This window comes from Ranitomeya variabilis, chromosome 1 (assembly GCF_051348905.1).
Source record: "Ranitomeya variabilis isolate aRanVar5 chromosome 1, aRanVar5.hap1, whole genome shotgun sequence".
NCBI classification, from domain to species: domain Eukaryota; kingdom Metazoa; phylum Chordata; class Amphibia; order Anura; family Dendrobatidae; genus Ranitomeya; species Ranitomeya variabilis.
Genome location: NC_135232.1, coordinates 366,266,449 through 366,281,103, shown reverse-complemented (window position 1 = coordinate 366,281,103; position 14,655 = coordinate 366,266,449). Strand labels below are relative to the sequence as shown.

Here is a 14,655-nt window from a genome sequence, read left to right as displayed (position 1 = left end):
TTGGGCACACATCGGGGCTCGGAAGGGAGGGAGCACCATTTGACTTTTTGAACGCAAGATTGGCTGGAATCAATGGTGGCGCCACGTTGCGTTTGGAGACCCCTGATGTGCCTAAACAGTGGAAACCCCTCAATTCTAACTCCAACACAAACCCCAACACACCCCTAACCCTAATCCCAACCCTAACCCCAACACACCCCTAACCCTAATCCCAACTCTAGCCATAACCCTAATCACAACCCAACCCCAACACACCCCTAACCACAACCCTAACCCTAATCCCAACCCTAACCCTAATCCCAAACCTAACCCCAACCCTAACCACAACTTTAACCCCAACACACCCCTAACCCTAACCATAACCCTAACCACAAGCCTATTCTTAACCCTATTTCCAACCCTAGCCCTAATTCCAACCCTAACTCTAATTCCAACCCTAACCCTAAGGCTATGTGCCCACTTTGCGGATTCGTGTGAGATTTTTCCGCACCATTTTTGAAAAATCCACAGGTAAAAGGCACTGCGTTTTACCTGCGGATTTACCGCGGATTTCCAGTGTTTTTTATGCGGATTTCACCTGCGGATTCCTATTGAGGAACAGCTGTAAAACGCTGTGAAATCCGCACAAAGAATTGACATGCTGCTGAAAATACAGCGCAGCATTTCCGCGCGGTATTTTCCGCACCATGGGCACAGCGGATTTGGTTTTCCATAGGTTTACATGGTACTGTAAACCTGATGGAACACTGCTATCAATCTGCAGCGGCCAATCCGCTGCGGATCCGCAGCCAAATCCGCACCGTGTGCACATAGCCTAATTCTAACGCTAACCCTAGTTCTAACCCTAAACCTACCCCTAACCCTAACCCTACCCCTACCCCTAACCCTACCCCTAACCCTAACCCTAGTTCTAACCCTAGTGGAAAAAAAAAATATTTTCTTTATTTTATTATTGTCCCTACCTATGGGGTTGATAAAGGGGGGGGGTCATTTACTATTTTTTTATTTTGATCACTGTGATAAGTTTACCACAGTGATCAAAATGTACATGGATCGCATCTGCCGGCCGGCAGATTCGGCGGGCGCACTGCGCATGCGCCCGCCATTTTGGAAGATGGCGGTGCCCAGGGAGAAGACGGACCGACTTCGGGAGGCTCGGTAAGTATGAGGGGGTGGTGGGGGGGTGGATCGGAGCACAGGATGGGGGGATCGGAGGACGGGGGGAGCGGACAGGAGCACGGGGGAGCGGACAGGGGGACGGAGGGGGGTACCGGACAGAACGGAGGACTGGGGAGGAGATCGGGGGCGGTGGGGGGGGGGCAGAACATGATTTCCAGCCATGGCAGATGCTACTGCAGCATCGGCCATGGCTGGATTGCAATATTTCACCATTTTCATAGGTGAAATATTGCAAATTGCTCTGATTGGCTGTTGCACTTTCAACAGCCAATCAGAGCGATCGTAGCCACGTGGGGGCAAAGCCACCCCCCCCTGGGCTGAAGTACAACTCCCCCTCTCCCTGCAGATCGGGTAAAATAGGAGTTAACCCTTTCACCCGATCTGCAGGGACGCGATCATTCCATGACGCCACATAGGCGTCATGGGTCGGATTGGCACCGACTTTCATGACGCCTACGTGGCGTCAAAGGTCAGGAAGGGGTTAAGAAAAGCATGGATTTCTCTGGAATAAGACATCAGATCACAGATATCAAGATACAATTTTATTCAGCTTTCTATGACCTACATGCCCATATAGACGGCTTAGGAGGGGTGATCCTACTGACAGATTCCTTTTAACAACTAATCCCCGCTCAAGCAAAAGTCTATTCTTGTGCAGACTTTTAGAGTGCTCCTCTTCAAGGAGTTTCACAAGTTATTCAAAACATGTGACCAAAACAAGGAATAATCATAATTTGTCACAACAAATCCATTTTATTCCGGATAATACAAGCACCACGTCTCCGCATACCATGCCATACCATGTGGTCCCCCATCACTGTGAACTGGTTATGAGGGAGGAAAAGGATGCTGCTTGCCGTGGGAGTATGAAGAAGTAATAATCTGGGTTGGAGGAGAATCAATATGGGGAAGAATATTCAAGGGGCCAGAATGGGGGACATTATTAGATAAAGGTGCCATGATGGGGGATGTTATTAAAGGAAGCAGCCCGGTATGGAGGGCAGTAATTAATGAAGGGGTGTGGATGGATGACATTTTTAAACAAACAGGCCAAAATGGGAGACATTATTAAAGGAAGGGGCTCAGGTTGGAGGACACTATTAAAGGAAGGCACCCAGGTTTGGGGACATTGTTAAAGGAAGTGACCCGAAATGGAGGACATTATTACAAGATCGGTTCGGGATGGAGGAAATTATTACAAGATTGGTTCAGGATGGAGGACATTATTACATGAAGTGGCCCAGGATGGAGTACATTATTACAGGAATGGGCCAGGATGGGAGATATTATTATAGGAAGAGGCCCAGGATGGAGGACATTATTCCATGAAGGTTTCAAATGGAGAACATTATTAAAGGAAGATGCCCAGGAAGGAGGACATTATTCCATGAAGGTTTCAAATGGAGAACATTATTAAAGGAAGAGGCCCAGGATTGGGACATTTTACAGGTAGGGGCCTAGAATAGGGAACATTACTAAAAGACGGTGACATTGTTAAAGGATGGTTGCTTTGGGGGCTCCAAGTACCCAATTTGCATATAAAGTTAAAGAAGGTTTTCTACAATGTTTAATCTAAAGGTATAGCTGTTTATAGTACACTGTCAACTAAATGCACAAGATTTCAGAAAAAAAAACAGATTCACATTCAAATTTTTTACACTGATAAAATAAAAACTTGTTAAAAAAATAATATATTTTCATTATCTGGCATGTGTGATACATTACTTTTAAACATGCACAGTCTTTAAGAAAAATTAGGTACAACCTGTTTGAATTTCATGATGTTACATCAGGACATAATGAAAGAAACATCTAGACCCTAATACAACCTCAGATGAACAACACACAACAAATTACACCATATCATCATTTATTTAAAAAAAGCCAGGCCAAAACACAGAAGAAGAGGGGAAAATTAAGTACACCCTTACTGCTGCCAGAGGAATTAATTATGACACAGCATTTCAACTAGGTCTAGGTCTGGACTATGAAGACCTTGATTCTTTTCTAAAACATGTGACCAAAACAAGGAATAATCATAATTTGTCACAACAAATCCATTTTATTCCGGATAATACAAGCACCACGTCTCCGCATACCATGCCATGCCATGTGCTCCTCCATCACTGTGAACTGGTTATGAGGGAGGAAAAGGATGCTGCTTGCCGTGGGAGTATGGAGAAGTCATAATCTGGGTTGGAGGAGAATCAATATGGGGAAGAATATTCAAGGAGCCAAAATGGGGGACATTATTAGATAAAGGTGCCATGATGGGGATGTTATTAAAGGAAGCAGCCCGGTATGGAGGGCATTAATTAATGAAGGGGTGTGGATGGATGATATTTTTAAACAAACAGGCCAAAATGGGAGACATTATTAAAGGAAGGGGCTCAGGTTGGAGGACACTATTAAAGGAAGGCACCCAGGTTTGGGGACATTGTTAAAGGAAGTGACCCGAAATGGAGGACATTATTACAAGATCAGTTCAGGATGGAGGAACCCTAGACCCTAATACAACCTCAGATGAACAACACACAACAAATTACACCATATCATCATTTATTTAAAAAAAGCCAGGCCAAAACACAGAAGAGGGGAAAATTAAGTACACCCTTACTGCAGCCAGAGGAATTAATTATGACACAGCATTTCAACTAGGTCTAGATCTGGACTATGAAGACCTTGATTCTTTTCTCTTCAAGCAATTCTGATGTGGATATGCTGGTGTGCTTGGGATCACTGTCCTGCTACATGACCCATAACAGTTTCAGCCAAGCTTTAGCCTTAGTATAAATACTTTGATATACCGAGTGGTTCATGGTCAACTCAATCAAGTTCTGTGGCTGCAAACCCGCCCAAATCATGACCCCTCTAAGGCCTCGTTCACATGTCCGTGTTCTGTTTTTTTCACTAACCCATTTATCTCTATGGGCCTATTCACACGTGCATGTTTTTCACAGACTGTGTGTGCATGCAAAACTCTCCAAGACATATCCGTTTTTTTTCCGGTATCACGGATAAAAAGGGCCAATACAAGTCTATGGGCCTGTGAAAAACACATACAGCACACGGATGGCTTCTGTCCTGTCCGTATGTAATGTTGCAAAGGATAGGAGAAGCTTTAGCGTTTATTTATCTATACCTGAAAAACACTGACACTGATGTTAAAAACAGAGACACGGATGACACACAGATAATATAAATGAACACACTGATGACACGCTAATGGTAAAAATGGAAACACGGACCGTACACTGATGCAAAATACTGATGACTCCGGTACCATTTTTTCACAAACGCGTTTAACCAGGGACATGTGAATAAGGCATAACACCATGCTTGTTATGAGATGTTTGTGCTAATATGATGAATGTTTTTTTTTTAAATGTTACAGACGGCATTGTCACCAAACATCCCTACTTTGGTCTCCTCGGTCCAAAGGACATGGATCCAGAAGTCTTGTGGTTTGTTCAGATGCAACTTTGCAAAATTTAGCCATTCTGCCATGTTCTTTTTAAAAAGAGGAGATTTCTCCTGGCAATCCTTACAAATAAGTCACAATTGTTTAGTCTTTTTCTCATTGTACTGTCATAATATTTAACATGTAAAATACTAACTTAGGCCCTTAGAGTCTGAGCTGTTGCTCTTGCATTTTATCTGACCACCATTGCATGGTCTGTCCTTGGGGTGAATCTTCTGGTACATCTACTCCTAGAAAGACTGCAGTTAACAGTTTTGGAAAGCTTTCCACTTGTATATAGTGCTTCTCGATACTGAATGACGGATTCCAAATAGCTTGGAAATGGCATTATAACTCTTCCCCGATTGATGAGAAGCAGCAATTGCTTCTCTAAGATCATTACTGATGTATTTCCTCCATGGTATTGTTTTAACACATGTCTGAGCGCTTCACACCAGCAAACTCCCAAAATGTCTACTTTTATAGCTGTGGTCACACATGCAGATGAACAATTAATCAAAAGTTTTTGTTTTCCAGCACTTAGCTGCTACTTACCCTTGTAATTCATAGGGAAGAAGTGAGGGTGTACTTATTTTTTCACACACTGCTTCTGCATTTGGGCCTAGTTTTTGTTAAATAATGATATGGTGTAATTTGCAATATGTTGCATTCATATGCTATCCAATATTCCCTGACAAATTCACACTAGGAAAATGGATAGCATATGGACCAAAAACAGATTAACGTTAGATACAGCAACATGATGAAAATTAGTTAGTATTTTTTTTTGTGTAAAGGAAAAAACCTGACATGTCAATTTAGCCTAAGCCTGAAAGCCATGTTATTGGACCATGCCTCTGGCAAGTCTAATAGGAGAAATAGGATGGAAATCTTGAGGCCAAGGTTAGGACCCTGACTGCCATGACAATGTATCACTTCCTGATAATGGGATTATGAATATTTGGGCTGAACCCTCTCCTTCTGTCTAACCAATTAGATGTTGTGCTGATGATTGACATTAGCAACTGAAGGGTAACTTGTGGGGATCAATGTTATCACTCCTGCTCTGGCCGCTGATTACATGGGTACATCATTAGTACCCAAATGATTAGCATAACGCACAGTATATGTATCCATCATAATGTACAAACTTAGTAAGACTCATGGTGAATATACGCAACTTGGGGCTAGAATGGACAACCACACTAGACAGTTGTTGCAATGGCCAACAGCTACCTCCTCCAACGCTCCATCCCCACCCTATACACATAAACACTTTGTTCAGCTAAGTGTGCTTTAGCTCTGTGGAAGAAGAGGGTGAGCAGCAGCTAGACACCTATGGGGATGGCCTATCTTACCCTAGAACAGGAAAGGGTTGACACTTGAATTTGAACTATGCTTCTTTCCCCGATATCTTTCAGGAAAAAGTTGAGAAACCCATTCACATTGAAGTATTTACTCTCATATTAAAAGAAATATATGGCGTTAGTTCCAAAATGTAACATTTCATTTCACCATCTCCATTAAAGGCATGTAATAGAAAAAAAGGTAAAAAAAAGTCTGTCAATAGATAAAAATAGCAACAAAATAGCAGATTCACACTTAGTTTATTTGATAAACTCCTCTCCAGTCCATCCTGAATGCAGCAAACAGGACTATATTTCTGTCCAGCCACTACACCATTGCCTCCTCTCTGTCTCAGTTATTGAACTGGTTTCCCATCTGCTACAAAGTACAATATAAAATTATCATTCTCACCGATAAAGCTTTCCACATTTGGGAACCACACTACATGTCCTACCTTTTCTCTGTCTACCACCCTGACCGTGCTCTTCGTTCCACCAATTATATTAAGACCCCAATCCTCTACAATCCGAATCTCCTATTCCCAGCTCAAGGACTTCTCTTGTGCTGCACCAGTTTTCTAGAATGAACTACCCCAGGCATTCCAGTTAATGTCCAGTATCCACAGTTTTAAGTATGCTCTAAAGATGCATTTCTTTACACTGGACTATCACCTCACCTCATTAATCTAATTATTCCCTGTACTCCCTTCCTAAATTTTTCTCAGAATCGGATTCCTATAATCTGTTGCTACATGCTCCATGCACTCTAGCACTTTCTATCTGAACACATACAGATACTAACTGATGAATGCACTTTGGCATTGCCTTTTGAGTCTCCCCTATTTCCTCATAGATTATAAGCTTGCGAGCAGCACCCTCACTCCTCTTAGTAATTGTTGAATACCGTAATTTGTTACTTTGTAATGTCTCCTTTTGTTTGGTACAAGTGCCATCTTAGGCTTCTTTCACACTTCAGTAGTTTGGCGTCAGTCACTTCCGACAAAGTGACGGATCGACGGATCCGTCACAATTGTTGAAAAAACGGATGTAACGGATCCGTTTTTTGACGGATCCGTTACTCGGGGGTTGTATATACTTTTTGGAGCATGCGCAATTGAAAAAAATTGAAAAAACGGATTGGGGCGACGGATCCGTCGAAATAACGGTTGCGACGGATCCGTCGCCCATAGGTGGCCATTCTATGGAATGACGGACGCGACGGATCCGTCGCGATCCGTCATTTCAACGGAGACAAAAAACGTTGCAATGACCGTCAATGTCTAGATGACGTCCGCTAAATTTTGACGGATCCGTCGCATGACGGATGGAACGGACGACCATCCGTCACAATCCGTCGCTAATGCAAGTCTATGGGGAAAAAAACGGATCCGTAGAAAAAAAAAACGTATCCGTTTTTTGAGGAAAATGACGGTTTTAGACTGACGCCAAACAACTGAAGTGTGAAAGAGGCCTTAATTGTAAAGTGCTGTGGAATATGTTGGCGCCATAGAAATAAAAATTATTATTAATAGTGGAAATACTGGGACTGCACATATCAGTGCTCAACCAAAGCATTTCACTGAATCATAGTATATATGTGGTAATTTACCAAATACACCCCTCTAAGGGAAAGCACATGAAAACAGAAGGATTGATGCAGTAATCTCCCTAAATCAGCTGTGCTTCCAAGTGAATATAATGGAAGTTACCAATACACAAGCAAGAAACTACTGTTACCAAGCTTATTTCTTAATCCTCACCATGAAATAGATTTATGGGCTGTGGATTTAACAAAAGGGGGTTTTCAGTTTTGTCTACGTAAATCCTAATCATTATACAATGAACAGTAGTTTAAGTCTCCAAATCATTTTGGTGTGACTTCCTCAACATTTCCAGATTCATGCTTGACATTCGTGAATGGAACAGTACATGGAGAGGCGGATAAACCTGTCTATGATCATGTCCAGCACAGGTCGGGTTCAGACAAACGCATGTAAAATCATCTGTTTTTCGCTCAATTAAAAAATCCATGTCAACCTTATGTCATCTGTATATCAGTGTTTTGCTTATATATGACATCCATGTTATACACCAGCATTTTAAATTATGATAAAAGGCCAAATGTAGTTTTCTCTGTTAATAAATGCAACAAATCCATGAAAAAGACATGGCATACAGATGGTAACCCATATGTGATCCATTGTTTGAGCACAAATTGACTTATAATGAGTGAATCAGGTGCAAAATACAGGTCAAAGTACTGAATGCTGCGATTTTTTATACATGGTTCCCTGAACCGCTTCTTGCATGATGGCATCCATGGCTCCTCTTAGCCGGGCTGGTGGGACATCGGTGCCACTACAGATAATCAAAAGAGGAGACATAGATTCCATCAGATAATAGGCGATCACAGCCCTCTCATAAATGTAGTCACGGAATAGTGACATGGTAGCTTGACGGGGATCCTGCTAATCGATTTTCCCATCTCTAATAGGTTCATATGTCATGTATTTGGTGCACATACATTGCACATAGCGGTGGGGGCTTGGGGTTCAAATCCCACCAAGGACAACATCTGCAAGGAGTTTGTATGTTCTCCTCGTGTTTGTGTGGGTTTCCTCCACTTTCCTCCCAAGCTCCAAAGACATACTGATAGGAAATCTAGATTGTGAGCCCCATCAGGGACAGCGATGATAATGTGTGCAAACTGTAAAGCGCTGCGGAATATGATGGCGCTATATAAGCAAAGTATAATGAATAAATAAACTGAAATCTGCAGCCTTTCTGCACAGATTTTCCCAAGTGACAACTCATTTTTTCACTGTTTTTGGCTGCGGATACGCACTAGGAATCACAGCCAAACAATACCGGGCCAGTAATTTAACCTGTGACTTTAGGGTCTCCACTGATATAAAAGGGTAAAATGTGCAACAAAATGGTGCATTCCTGCAACAGAAATTGAAATGCGACACTTTTAAAAAAATGCAACAAAAACAAAATTCTGCTCAAATTCACAAAAAGTGACACGTGGAAGAGATTAAATGGAAACGCATCAACTTCACAGGTAACTTCACAGGTAAAATGCTGCTGAATTTACAGGCAAAAAATCCAGTTGGAAGATTCGCACCAAATATGCATTATATGATGATGTGAGATTCACAATGAATATCCCCCTGCTACACTGAAAATGACAGAACATTCCCAATTACCATAACAGCAGCTTAGAAAATCCAGGACACAGAAAAAGTCTGCAGAATCAGGGGAAAAGTGACCCTGTATGAATCAAAGGGTGTGCCAGTATCTCAGGTAAAGTGGAATCCATCCACAATTATAAGTGGTATCCATCCACACCGTTACATGCAATCTAAGAGCCAGTAGGTTTCTGTTGGGGATCATGCCCACTTGCGATGAAATCGGACGAATTCAATCCGATAAAAAATCAGACTGAATTTGGACCAATGTTAATCTATGATGGTGTGCTCAGCTGCGTTTTTTTTCCAGCTCGGATCGGATCACGATCGGGCTGGAAAAAAATCGCAGCATGCTGCAAATGTGATCAGAAAACGGATCGCATCCTGCAATAGAAGTCAATGGGTGCGATAAAAAATCGCACCGCACTCGCACCACCCTTTGAAAATCCGGCATTTCATATGTGGCTAATGTAAAAACACACTGACAGGTTATAATAGAAAATATAGATTACATATATACACATAGAATACATATATATATACCGTATATATATCAGTGACATACAAATACAGTACGTATATACATATCTTTATATTTCATAGACAGATAGATGGAAGAATAGCCGTTAATTTATTTGCCGGCTTCTGTAATATGAATGCAGAAGCCGACTGGATAGGAGACATGGATTACACACTGTAAATCCATGCAGAATAGTTAGATATATAGATGTCAGTGATCAATATAAATAGTATAGTGTGTATGCAAATTATGGGACGTGTGTATTTAATAAAAGAATTTCAGGGAATAAAATGGCGTGGGCTCCTGCGCAATTTTCTGCGCCAGAGAGGGAAAGCCAGCGACTGGGGACCAATGTTTGAAGCCTAGGAAGGGGTTAATACCCATGGATCTTTCCAGGCTATGAATCTCAGCCCGCAGCTGTATATTTAGCCTTTACTGGCTATTAAAATAGGGGGACCCCCCAAAAAATGACGTGGGGTCTCCCTATAACTAATAGCCGGGAAAGGCTGTGCAGACAGCTGCGGGCTGAGATTCAAAGCCTAGGAAGGGACCATGGTTATTGTCCCCCCACCCCCGGCTACAAACACTAGCTCACACCCGCCCCAGAAATTCTGGCACTTAGCCTCTCTCTTCCCACTGCCATGTAGTGGTGGCATATGTGGTAATAGGGGTTAATGTCACCTTTGCATTGTAAGGTGACATTAAGCCAGCTTAGAATTGGAGAGGTGTCAATAAGACACCTATCCATTACTAATCCTATAGTTGTTAATGGGTCAAAAAAAGACACAGCCAGAAAAAAGTATTTTAATGAAATAAAACACTAAACACAGTTTAACCATTTTATTGTTACTGGTAATCCATGCAAAGTTCTTGATCTCCTGTAAAAAATACCCAAACCTGTCCGGGGTACAGTCAGTCCCACGCAGTAATCCATATCTGGGGTCTATAAAGTTTACAACCGGGAGCGGTGCTTATGCGACCGGCCCGGCTGTAAACTGCTGGGGAATGAATGAAATGCTGGGAGCGGAGCTGCAGAGACTAGCGGTGACATCACTGAAGCTGGACTCTCTCACAGCCTCAACTCAGATGAACTCTTGAGCATGGGAAAATCAATTGGCTGGTAAAAAAAATTCAACAAAAACTCATTGTGGGAACATAGTCTATCTAAGGCCGGAGACACACTGGTGCGAGAGACGGCCGAGTCTCGCTGGTTAAAAGCAAGCTGTGGCACCTGCATTCCGGAGCTGAGCGTGCAGCTCCATGTATTGCTATGGAGCCGCACGCTCCGCTCCGGAGTGCAGGTGCCACAGCTTGCTTTTAACCAGCGAGACTCGGCCGTCTCTCGCACCAGTGTGTCTCCGGCCTAAATGCCTGACTCTTACAGGCAATGCTCCATAGGGGAAAAGTATGCAAATTAACACTTTCACAATACCAAAGACCTAATAGTAATGATCACGTTGTCGGATTTGTTAAAGGATCAGGCATTGACTAATCGGATTTCTACATCTCCTAGATAATACTTGCATACCTTCTTAATTACTGTATTATGACTGTAAGCTCCTAGGCAGCGGCACATATGAATCTGTTGTGTACTTTGGCTCAGCATTAGGAAGGCATCTGCAAAATGCCCAAAAGTAAAGAGATATGTCAGACTCTTTTAGGAGTTTGTTCAACACAGCTTACACTGCCATGCCGCATGTTGCTCGTTCTACTGTGAGTTATCTGCATGGCCAAAACCTGCTACAATGGTCTGCAGCAGCTCCAGACTTGTCACTCATCAAGCATCTGTTGGACGTCATTGATCAACAATTGGGAGCTGCCTGCAGCAGATCTTGATGAGTTGTGTGTCCAAGTGCATTCAGAGTGGCAGAACATTTCTCAGACAATCATTAACAATCCCATTGATAGCAGCCACGCTGTGTAAGTGCGTGCATTTTGTGCGTGCATATCTGCATGTTGTGCTCATATTCAGTACTGAATAAATCGGGATGTTTTGAAAATTTTGTTTCCATTTTTCATCATTTGCATATTTTTAACATGTCATTGATTTACATTATTCCATGACTTTTCCTTCCTGGTGTTACAATTTCAATGTTAAGGAGTACAGATTTCTTAGACCTGGTGAGACTGGCATATGTAAAAGTCATGTCAGAATGGCACCTAATCCTGATGTCAGACTGAACATTATTTTACTCCATCTCTAGTTCAGACTGGACTCACAAAATGTTCATTGTATTATCAGAGGGGAAAACTTTCAAAAAGGTTAATACAGGTAATCCGATTTGGCTTTACAAAGAAAGTACACTAGCCTCACTAGGTCTGATTGAATTTAAGATTTTGGCTTTGAGCAAATTATATAATAATAATAATCTCTTATTTATATAGCGCCAACATATTCTGCAGCGCTTTACAGTTTTTGCACACATTATCATCCATATATAGCAAAACTTCAAGTTCAAAAAGGCCGTGCTAGAGGCTCCGTCACAGATCCAGCCAAAATTACGGGACAATACTGTGATATTTTGGCTGGTAAAATGATGAAAACCTGATATATCGTCCATTGGGCACAGCTGGTTTCCATTGTGTGACAGATCCTGCACTTCCGTTAACGTTGTTGTCCTGCTCCCATGATGCCGCATCTACTGAGTAACCCCCCTGACCACTCTTACAAGTCTAAAGTGGACATAGGCAGGCAGATGTCTCATCAACTATAACTAACTAGACTATTTCCTGGAACGGGACGAGAAAGACAGCGTGGATTCAGAATCAGGGCAATGTGTGGGCATTAATATGAAGGTAGTCGCCTCTTTGTAGCAATAGGAGCTTCAGCTCTTCTTTGCCTTTCTTGCCCTTTCAGCCAGAAGAACATCTGTGAGGTCAGACACCAATGTTGGACTCGAGGGCCCGGCTCACAATCTCCCTTCTAGTCCATCCCAATGGTGTTTGAACCCATGAAAAACAGCCCTTTGGCATCATACCCTCACCAAACATTAGAGCTGGCACAAGGCACTCAGCCAGGCAACGTTCTCCTGGCATTCACCAAGCCCGAATATTTAAGAATGAAGATTCTTCATGAACTGACTTGCTATACAGTGGTAACACCCTAGGACCACCCTGGTATCGGTGGTCTGTAGTACTAGCCATTCTTTCACAAATGTCTGTAGAGGCTGACTACATGGCGAGGGGCTGGGTTTTATACATCTCTGGCAATGGGACCATATGAGAAACCTGAATTCAGAGACTGAGGGCTGTCCTAATGCCTACACCCATATAATGTACTATATGTTTGGCCGTCTATAATAGGGGCGGCGGTATTTTCTCTGTATTCTCTATGTATGCAGGGCTGATGTGTTTATTTCTATGAATGTTTGCACCTAGTTGTAATCAAATGATCTGATTTACAAATAAATGTGACATTTCTGCCCCCATAACTTTAGCAGGTGATCCTTGTGCATTGGTGTCAGCGCTCAGTCCCACACGCCCGGTACACAGCCGCTCTGCCACTACCCTGGGGCTGGTGACGTGGGGACAATGTGTGTCCACATACAGGATCTGCAGCTTGGAAACTTTTCCTTCTGGATTAGACGCCTGCAGCGTACTGTGCACCACAAGTCCCAGCTGCCAGCAGTGCAGAGTCCTGGCTAACAAGGTGAACTAGGGCTACTACTGGTACTAACCCAACTGACTGGTTCATAAGGCAAGAAGATGGAGAAGGCTGGACAGTGGGGGCAAAAAGAAGAGCCCCAACGGAATGGAGGTCTAGTCTGCCCACCACTGCTCCAGTCATTGTCTATAAGTCTGCAACAAACCTGCCATGTGTGAACAGGTCCTTATGGTGTGCTCATAAGTAATGATCCAAAGGAAAACTCAAACACTGCCAATCTGACATGTCTGATCCCATGATGGCGTCTATCAACACCAAACAATTGTAATTATGCCCAAAGTATTGACTAACAGATGGAACACATTACCATGGCTGGTCATACTGGTCAGGATGGCAGAAAATCACCAGTACCCTATATAAAGGCAGTGCTCTCCTCAGTGGGTGACCTCCCTGCCCACACAACAGTAATATCTGTCTATGCAGAGTCTGGGAAAGCTGGGTGACCACCCCTGAGGGAGCAGCATGTCGGTGTCACCCAGCTCTCCCTGGTGCCGGCAGCTGGCACTCACCTGGGGATGTAGTTGGACTCTTCCCCCAGACGGAGTTGGAAGTCCTTCCAGGCTGGGCTGAAGTTCTCTTCTTCCAGGACTTCTCCTTCAGATAACCGGTGGCTTCTTTTGGGCACAAAGGTGGGTACATCCTGCGTCCCTTCTGGCACCTGCAGACCCTGAGACCCCCGGAAACCCATGACAAAATCCTCAAAGGTTATGCAGCCGTCCCTGTCCCTGTCCAGGCGCCTGAAGATGTTCTCCACCTCGGATGGAGTGACCCGGAGCTCAGCGCACAAGGACGAGAAGTCCTCCCTGCCCAGGCGCCCGGAGCGCTTGGCGTCATAGGAGAGGAAGAGGGCACGGAGCCGGGACAAGTCCTCCTTCTCGTCCATCCAGACTGCAGGGGGCCAAGAATGAGGAGCCGCGGACTGGCACTCTTATACCGGGAAGTCCACAGCTGGTGACTGGGCGAGGGCTGCACCTAGCACCTCCCTGTGCCAGTCTGGCCAGCTGCCCGGCAGCCGCCTCCTCACCGGCCGGTGGGTCTAGTGCGCACAGCTCCGGGTTGTGTCCCCTCCAGTCTCCTCTGCTCAAACCTCTGCATGGCATAGATGAGAGGGCAGGACTATAGACATGGCGACACCCCCCTCCTACCGGTAGCCTGCTCCTAAACTTCTGTGAGAAGGTTACCTGACTACCCCTAACTGACAACCCCTAACTGACAACCTAAGGTGCCCCATATACAGTGAGGAGCCAGCTGTGAGTACAGAACTACAGTACCTGAGCTGCCCCATATACAGTGAG

The 14,655-nt window shown here is 43.8% G+C and overlaps 1 protein-coding gene across 1 annotated transcript in view; it reads right to left on the bottom strand.

Moving 5' to 3' along the window:
- The window catches only part of RASEF (RAS and EF-hand domain containing), a 108,125-nt gene extending 93,674 nt beyond the window's left edge, over positions 1–14,451 (bottom strand). The window contains exon 1 of the mRNA XM_077248990.1: positions 13,870–14,451. Coding sequence (XP_077105105.1) covers positions 13,870–14,243 — 374 coding nt within the window. The 5' untranslated portion in view covers positions 14,244–14,451. The remainder of the gene's footprint in view (positions 1–13,869) is intronic.
- Positions 14,452–14,655: the final 204 nt, after the last annotated feature.